The sequence below is a fragment of the Ostrea edulis genome, chromosome 4, assembly GCF_947568905.1.
Source record: "Ostrea edulis chromosome 4, xbOstEdul1.1, whole genome shotgun sequence".
NCBI lineage: Eukaryota > Metazoa > Mollusca > Bivalvia > Ostreida > Ostreidae > Ostrea > Ostrea edulis.
This window is the reverse complement of record NC_079167.1, coordinates 27,371,374-27,380,563: the sequence shown is the minus strand read 5'-3', so window position 1 is coordinate 27,380,563 and position 9,190 is coordinate 27,371,374. Positions and strand designations below refer to the sequence as shown.

The window sequence follows — 9,190 nt, the reverse complement described above, 5'->3', positions numbered from 1 at the left end:
ATCCTCAATTGCTTTCTCTAAATCTACAACATCCATAACATTAGACTCGTACACTAAAACATCATCGGGTACAAGATGGGGATTTAGGGCTCGAAATCATGCATTCATAAAACGGTTTTTGATGAAATTGAAAGTAATTTCGATTCATTCATTTTAAATTTTACTTCTTTTTTTTTTACTTTGTCTATTATGGGTGAGGTTTTTTTTCTTTCCATTTTTAACCAACATGATGGACTGATCCTCCCAATTATATGTGTCTTGGGCCAAAAGACTGTCATTAAGGTCAAACACAGAGAATGTTTACAATGATGGCGAAGAATCAGGGATACTATAGTGTACCCAGTTTGACGTTTGTCGAGCTAAGAGTTCACAAACATATTTTCTTATATCTAGAGTTGTTGACTTATGACTTTTTACCTTGTAACCTAAAAGTCAGCAATGCTCATTTACTGCCTGTGTACTAAGTTTGAACTGCAAAAGATTCTCGACATCTCAGACAATATTCTCTCATGCAGAAAAGTTTGACCTTATGATTTCAAAATCAAAACAATCGCGATTATCAATTTTTTAGGAGTTAACATGTATACCAAGTTTGATCCTGTCAAGTAAAGGGTTCTTAAGATATTGGGCAGACAAAGTTTTCTTGCGTCCACAGTAGTTTGACCTTTTGACCTAAAAATCAATAGGGGTCATCCACTCCTGAAGGGGTATCTGTTTAACAAGTTCGATGTGCATCAAGCAAAGGTTTTTCAAAATATTGAGAGGACAATATTTCCTATTTTGTGTATTTTGACCCCTGATCTTTGACCTCAAAATCATAAGGGTTCATCTGTTCCTATTTTACTCGTATTGAGATGTCACCAGCAGTAGGTGTAGTACCACAAATTTAGGCATGCTTGGCACTTAAAGGGGCATGGACACGATTTGAGCTGAAAATTTTCAGATTTTATTTTTCCATTTTTACTGTTTACCATAATAACTAAAGTATTTCTAATGGTCAACCAAAATTTGAATAGCAGTTGTTGAGTTTCAAGCGAGATACAGCACTCGCAGTTCTATGTAACTTATGTAAACAAGGCGTTGTGCCATGTTTTTGTTTACATATAGATTGCTTATTAATAGAAAATGACATGTTTAATTCAAAATGAGATGTGTCAAACACTAGAAACTATTTAATTGTGTTCAGAATTGACTTTCAAGTTTAAAAAAATCTGCTTTAAATGAAACTTTTACTAGTATATGCAACCTATGTAAACAAAAACATGGCCTTGTTTACATAACATAGAATTGTGAGCTCTGTATCTCCCACGTAACAACTGACACTCAAATTTTTGGTGACCATTAGAAATGCATTAAAAAAGAAAAAAATAGAATTTGAAAACATTTCCAGCTCAAATCGTGTTCATGTCCCTTTAAGGCCATAGCAGTGAGGGTTCTTAAACATGACAACACCTGCCATGACACACTGTGCCTCTGTTTTTATAAATTGACAGTACGTATTGTGGTATTGCATCGTTCGTCTGTCTGTCCAGATCTTTTAGGCACAATGCACCTCAAGCTCCAGGATCTTGCAACTTGGTACATTTGATCACCATGAGAGGAAGATGCCTATTGTTTTCCAAGGTCAAAGTCGTATCAGTTAATAGGAAAACATTGTGGGCAGAATACAGACCGAACTATTGGGGCTAGGACTGTCAAGTATGGTACACATGACTCGTGCCAAGCGGAGGACGCCTTTTGTTCGTCAAGGTCATAGTATCACTTAGTACTAAAACCTTGTTGGCAGGATAGACCGAACCATTGTGTCTAGGACCATCAAACTTAGAACACATACTCCTCATGCCAAGTGAAGGATGCTTTTATTCTTGAAGGTCAAGTTCGTATCATGTAGTAGGAAAACCTTGTAGGCTGGATACATATCAAACTGTTGAGGCTAGGACCATCAAACTTGGTATACACCCTTACACCTTATGCCAAGCAGAGATTATGCCTATTGTTTCTTAAGGTCAAAGTCATAGTATCACTTGGTAGAGAAACCTTAATTTTGTTATGGATATAGATGTTGCCCTGAAATTTAGTAACAAGCTTCCTAGGAGATATATAGTTTGCATCTCAGCTGGATTAGTGCATCATGACCTACTTTAGATGTAAATTTAAAGTAGGCCAAATAGTTTTCCAGATTTTTTTTTTTGGTTAATAATACAAGTATTGCCCTGAAATTTTGTTACAACATCCCGCTCCGAGAAATACATAATCAGTTCATATTTCAACTTGATTGATGCACCATGACCTACTTTTAGGACTAAAAGTCTAGGCTTTTTCTCTTCATGGAATCAGATGTTGCACCGAAAGTCTAACAGGCGTATGTATATTGTACTGTTTGCGTTACTCTTGGTAAGGTTATATCTAAAAGACCCATGATTTTCACTTCTAAATGCTGAGTATTTGGTGAAAGAGCAATCACTACCTATATCCATGTCTTGGGTTTAACTCAGCAGGACTTCGGTTGGAACTAAAAAAAACTCCTGATTATGACGCGAGTGCTCTACCACTGAGCTACTGCAAGGTGCTACCAGTGTACCACGTTTGATATTTGTCAAGCAAATGGTTCTCAGGATATTCATCATCATATGCTTGAAGAATTCTGAGATTTTCTGAACATCATATTCACCTCTACATGCCTTGGATGCAAGTATTTGATTTTTCCAACATCGAAGCAAAAATAAATTGGGAATTCCCAATTGATGATTGTCTTTTTTCCCCCGTTATCCAATAAAAATTGTGTTTCTAATCGCTTTTAACTAGGTTTTACACTTAAAAAGCAAACAAAGATGGTCAATCAGATATGGTTTTGTAAGCACTGGTATCTGGTTTCGAATTATTCAATACTATGAATGTTTCATTTTCCTGGATGAAAATGACCTGGTTTTACTAAGTCAATAGTTTATTTAGAGACAATAGCATTTGATCCATTAATAAATCTAAGGTTTTATGAGTAAAAAAAAAAAAAAAACTTTAATAAAATTTTCTTTATTTTTCATCATTTCACTGACTTTCATGAATGAAGTACATTCTACACATACACACAGTATATACAATACACAAATCCTTTTGATCATTTACACACAAAAAAACCCACTCTGTCCAAAGATTATGATGGTGTTGGGGGTGGGGGTGCCATGGATGGTGGTGGAGGCACCATGCCTGGGGGCATCATTCCTGGATTGTACATCCCTGTCCCAGACATTGCTGAGTGAGGTCCGAGTAAAATCTGAAGCAGAAATATGTACCGATCATTGTGCATGCTAGTAATGAAATAAACCAGATTGTCTGTAGCTCTATAGGCATAAAAAGCATACTGATTTGTGAAATACTGCTATTTATTCATTGAATAAATTATCTTCTGTTATAAGTTATTTCCCTTGACGGTGGACCTTTGGAAAAAGTAATAAAAAATTCAATATTTTGTTGTTTGATATTTCACTCATCAAACAGGATTTTCTGAAGGAAAAGAAAAAAAGATGTATTTGTGAAACACAATGTCCCCGATATTAACAAAGAAACAAATGAAAGGCTTCGACATAAGGAATCTATTTACAAAATATGAAGCCCCACCTTCATAGTTCATAATATAATATTGCCCAAGTCAATCAAGTAGGTCAAACTCCACGGTCCAAGTCAAAAGCTTTGGAACCAAAAGAAAAGTCTTGTCACAAAGAATGCACATATGAACTATGAGAGCCATATCACTCAACATTTAAAAGTTATGTGTAAGGTTAAAGTTTTGAAATTTGGATGAAACTCCAAGGTCACCATGTCAAAGATCATGGTAAAAAATGAAAAGTCTCATAAGGAATCTATAAACAAAATGTGAAAGCCCTACCTTATATAGTTCAGGAGATGTTGTCAATGTTAACTTTTCTTAAAAGTAGGTCAAACATCAAGATCAAAAGGTCAAAAACTTTGGCACCAAAACAAAGGTCTTGTCACAAACAATGCAAATAGGACAGCCCTATCACTCACCAATAACAGACAGGAAAATAACAATATGTCCTCCCATCTTTGATACAGGGGTATGAAAATTCTGTCCCAATTGTGAAATAATGGATTTGCGATGGTTTGAACTTCAATCTCTCAAAGTTCTTCACCTTTTAAAGTCAGGTACCAGTGCTGAATTTTTAGGTCATCTGAGTTACTCAGATGACTTACTATTATTGGTCTGTGTGTCGTTGTGCATTAACAATTGAAAATTTTAACTTCTTGATAACCATCTTCAAAATTGGTATGAAACAGATTTGGGACGATGGGGGACATTAAATTGTAAATTCCAGGATTCCTGCACCCATGGAGCCTTAGCCAATTTTCAAAAATCTTCTCTACAACTGCACATTTGCAACAAAAACTAAATGCATAGTCATGTAGAACAGGAAGGCCTTCAACAAAATTGTAAATTTCATGATCTCCGGGGTAGGTTCCGACTCCAAGGCAGGGCCAAACTTGGCATATTTATAGTGTTTATGAGTAAAACATTTAATGCTATTGATGCTAAATTGAAACTAAGCCAGTAGATGGCTCTTTAATTTACCAAAATTGAATGAAATGTAGCTTGTATAACAAGAGGCCCATAGGCCACATCGCTCACCTGAGTCACCTTGGCCCATATTTAAAGATTTTCCCTACATATTCGCATGTAAACTTTGATCTCTATTCTGGCCCTAATGATTTGCACTATGTCAGGAAGCTTTCCTGTAAATGTAAACTTTCATGGCCCAGTGGTTCTTGAGAAAAACTTTATTAAAGATTTTCCCTATATATTTGTATGGAAAACTTTGATCCCTTATTGTAGTCCCATCCTACCCCTGGGCACATGATTTTAACAAACTTGAACCTGCACAATGTTAGGAAGCTTTCATGTAAATTTCTATTTTCCTGGCCCAGTGGTTCTTTAGAAGATTTTTCCCTATATATTTGTATGTAAAACTTTGATCCCCTATTGTGGCCCTACCCTACCCTAAGTCCCTTAGGGGTCATGATTTTAACAAACTTGAATCTGCACTATGTAAGGAAGCTTTCATGTAAACTTCAGCATTTTGGTCCCTTGTGGATCTTGAGAAGAAGATTTTTAAATGACCCTACCCTATTTTTGCATTTTTGTGATTATCTCCCCTTTAAAGGGGGCATGGCCCTTCATTTGAACAAACTTGAAAGCCCTTCACCTAAGGATGCATTTTGCTAAGGTTGGTTGAAATTGGCCCTGTGGTTCTGGAGAAGAAGTTGAAAATGTAAAAAGTTTACAGATGGACAGGCAACAGGTGATCAGAAAAGCTCACTTGAGCTTTCAGCTCAGGTGAGCTAAAAAATGTTTCAATCCAGAAAAAAATAGCCTCTGCAAGTCATTGTTTATTTCATAGAGATTTATTTCCACTGTATATCTATTAAATCTATGATGTATCATATACTAGGATATTGTAAATCCATTATCTTACTTTCAATAAATGTTTTATGATAAACTTTGTATCTATTTTGGTGCAAAATTTGGGAGAAGGTTGAGGCAGAAGTTTTGACAATGTAAGTATAGAGTCTTGCACTTGCCATATAAATGTTATGCAATACAGAAGTTCTGGTAAGATACCATCAATAAAACTGTTTCATCAATCATTATTTCACTGAAATTAAAGTACTATAAAAAGACCAGGAAAGAAGTCATTTTGTGAGTTCCCAAGGAACATTTCCCCATGTTTCATGCAAATCCATCTTCTTTCAAAAATTCCCATGGAGTTATTTCATGTTGAATTTTGGGTGAAATAAAAAGCAATGATCTTGTGAGCTTAGAAATATTCAAAGTATCATGACAATTTAAAAATGTTTAAGGTTAAATCATAGGCATCAGGGGTACAATGGCCATTAAATTCACTCTTTTAGCTCCCCTAATACCCCAAAGATGCTCAATACCAAATTTGATGAAAAATGGCCATAGATTTACAGAGATTAAGTTGATTGTGTTCAAATGTTAATGCACAATGGACGATGATGGACATCTATCAATCGCAAAAGGTCACCAGAATGACTCAGATTGTCCTTACTTTAAACTCACCACACATTTTAAAATCACCAGTTGTTTAAACAGTTAATTAAATCTATCATCTCCGTTTAAAACTTATTTTGTACCTGCTTTTCTTGTTGTTTTTGCTGGTCTAGCATTTGTGCTCGTTCATTTTCGAACATAACTGGTAAAACCAGTATTGTACTAGCAGACATTGCTACCCAGAATGCACTCTTGCTGAAGGAGAAACCCCACTGCACTGCCTTCCAGGAGAAGGAAGTAGTCTTACTAACAGCATTTCGTATAGGTCCTGGAAACATCTCTGTCAAACCAATCAATCTCTCCACCAAAGTCTCATCAAAGTCCTGGATTAAAAAGACAAAACTGCAACATTGATATCATCAGTTGAATGCATAATAACTCCTATCAATTAGTAAGCTTTCCATACACTCTGAGACTAAGACCAAGCTGAGTTAGCATCAGTTGTGGTTGTTCAAGTATAAGCTCCCAAGTTTCCTTGTATTTTCAATATTCCATTTTCATTCAATTGATGACTCGGCACACTTTGAAACTTCTAAATTGTAAGTGATGGTTTGATATGTTGCATTTATGAAGAGTAACTTTCCTTGATGTATCTAATTTATTCATTGTGGGCCACCTCCGGATTATAATTAAGATATAAAGATCACGTTTTCGTGTATGTTGTATCTCCACTTCAAAAAGGGTGTGACCCTTCATTTGAATCCCCTTTAAGGCCTAAAAAATATCTGTGTTTCCAGTAATATCTTCTTAAAAATTAGGGTTGGTAGGTTGGTAATTATTTTTTTCTTGGAATAATATATATCTGAACTTCCTGAAATATTTCATCTCACGAATAGTTCCCATGTTCTTTCTCAAAGACACCTGTTAACTTTGACGGTGCTCCAAGCATTTAAGCATGTTTTTATCTTCTACATGTATATGCTTATTCATATTTTGCAATTTTGATTGCAAAAATTGAGCTAATCAGGGAGTCCTCTGACTCTTACTCCATATTAATAAATGGAAATTCAGAGACATCAGCTGGTGTCACTGCTTTGCCTACCTTTTACAACTATATTCTACCTTCCAAGCCGCGGGATTCAGTTATCAGAAGATTATTGCACTGACTTTGACACCGATTAGAATTTTGTGTATTTGTCAAAAATAAGAGTCGGTTGGGTTACTTAAAACATTGAATTTTTGTTTAAAGCCTTACCCAAGCATGCTTTGTGGAAAATTTGGCTGAAATCAGGTCTGTGGTTCTAAGAAGTCAAAACTCTTTAAATTTTATGGACAGACAGACAGCCAGTTAGAAGGACAAATAGTGATCAAAAGCTCACTGCTCAGGTTGGGGGAACACTTCCCCTATAGTGAGATCTTCTCCCTAAAATGCGATTATCCCTCTTTAGCGAGAGAGTAAACATTACCATAAACAGGTGTTTAGGTGTCTATTGAATATAATGGAAAATTCCATGCAACGCTGAATAAGTGTGACACACACTCAACATAATGTGAATTGTGTCTATAAAATTGACAACACAGTCAAGAAATTGCATACCAAAGCTGCTACGTAAGAGGGAAGCAGTCTGAAATCTGAAATCTAATGCACATCGTGAGTGTTTTTGTTTTGATTAATAATATTTGCAGAAGAAGCAGACATTTAGCACTTTTCCTCTTTTCATGTGAAACACAAAGAGATGTACTCCAAGGGTGTTTTTCTCAGTTGTACAGGATATATTTACTCTCGCCAGAGAGGGATAATCACGTTTTAGCGAGAATATCTCACTGTAGGGGAAGTGTTCCCAACCTGTTGAGCTTTCAGTGCATGTGATCCAAACAAAATAAATGACTGGCACTCCATCTCAATCTATTCATGTTGCTAGAAAAGTTTCATACACCCACATCCACCCCCTTGATAACTCCTCCGCCATTTTGCTGCTGATGTCCTTTTAATAGAGGGCGAAGCCCTCTCACGGCCCAAAGGGCCGTGAGAGCGGAGCTCTCCCTATAGGTAACATGTATATATACATGTTTAAAAGGAAAATATAGGAAAATAATGAAAAATTAAACCATACCTATGGAACTTGAAAAGTTTGGTACCAATAGCGTCGATTCGAATATTAGCGCGTGGACATGTATTCCTCCATTTTGAATCTTGTCTACCTTAGTTCACGTCGTTCTAAGATGTTACGTTACATAAAATCCGTAAAAGCATGTAAATCTTATTTTCCTAATCATATATAATCACTCCACGATTAATGCCATGTTTTTTGTTGTGGTTCAAACACTATGTTTGTAAATTTGCTAAATAACGACGCTGAATATGACGTCATAATGTACTGTTTACATCGATTGCGTTATATTTCCCGCGTTCAATATATAGGCGGATCAAATGTCCAAAATTAGGATGCTTTGATACAGCTCCGTAACTTCGGATTGTTTTTGTCCTGTTTTGGATATAGATAATAATGCCAAAACTTTTTTTGCTTCGCCCTCAAACACGGTAACGCCGTAAAACATATTAAAATAAACACTTTCCTATCTCTAATAGAGCATGTTGACTCAGTGACTGTATAGTGTGATGAAAGTTGGTCTAGAAGAACCATAATTCGAAATTCCTCTAACTTTTACCCCTTGCTTTTATATTTCACCATATGCGGGGAAAGAGAGCCCTGCACATATAAAAAAAAATAAATGCGGGGATAAGCGTCAGAGGAATCTCGGATTAGAATATATCATTTCCTATTATTGGGCATTAGATTAGTGTCAGTTTGACTTATCTGAGTTATTCTAAATCCAAAAGGAATTAGTAACCTCATCATCGTCATCCTCCTCTATTGCATTACTCAACTCCTTTAACATGTCTCCCGTGAGTTCCAAATTTTGGTCTCCAGCACCGGCTATTTCCATAATATAAAGTACTTTTGGCTATTTTCCCAACTCGTGTTGCGTGTTGGGTAACCTTGATCAATGTTTCAAATAAATTTGCTATGTTCTATCAGAATTCCTTTCTATCAAACGCTTTGTTGAATTTCTTCAAAACAAATATTTTACAAAACTGATAACAAACAGCTTAGATATTTCCGGATAAGAAATCGTATTGCCTACATTATAATCTGAATAAAA

The 9,190-nt window shown here is 35.8% G+C and overlaps 1 protein-coding gene across 1 annotated transcript; it reads right to left on the bottom strand.

Moving 5' to 3' along the window:
• Positions 1–3,014: 3,014 nt before the first annotated feature.
• On the bottom strand, positions 3,015–9,110 carry LOC125671687 (mitochondrial import receptor subunit TOM22 homolog). The gene is made up of 3 exons (XM_048907543.2): positions 8,879–9,110; positions 6,169–6,408; positions 3,015–3,271 (listed from the first exon to the last, which is right to left on the bottom strand). The coding sequence occupies exons 1-3, from the start codon at positions 8,972–8,974 to the stop codon at positions 3,152–3,154; spliced, it is 456 nt and encodes a 151-aa protein (XP_048763500.1). The 5' UTR covers positions 8,975–9,110; the 3' UTR covers positions 3,015–3,151.
• Between the last annotated feature and the right edge of the window lie 80 nt (positions 9,111–9,190).

Excerpts from the sequence above, each read along its gene's own strand:
- LOC125671687 (XM_048907543.2), bottom strand. The coding sequence starts at position 8,974 with ATGGAAATAGCCGGTGCTGGAGACCAAAATTTGGAACTCACGGGAGAC. Across the intron at positions 6,409-8,878 it reads AGGAGGATGACGATGATGAG|GACTTTGATGAGACTTTGGT; the intron begins GTTACTAATTCC and ends TTTTTAATCCAG. Across the intron at positions 3,272-6,168 it reads AAAAACAACAAGAAAAGCAG|ATTTTACTCGGACCTCACTC; the intron begins GTACAAAATAAG and ends TTTCTGCTTCAG.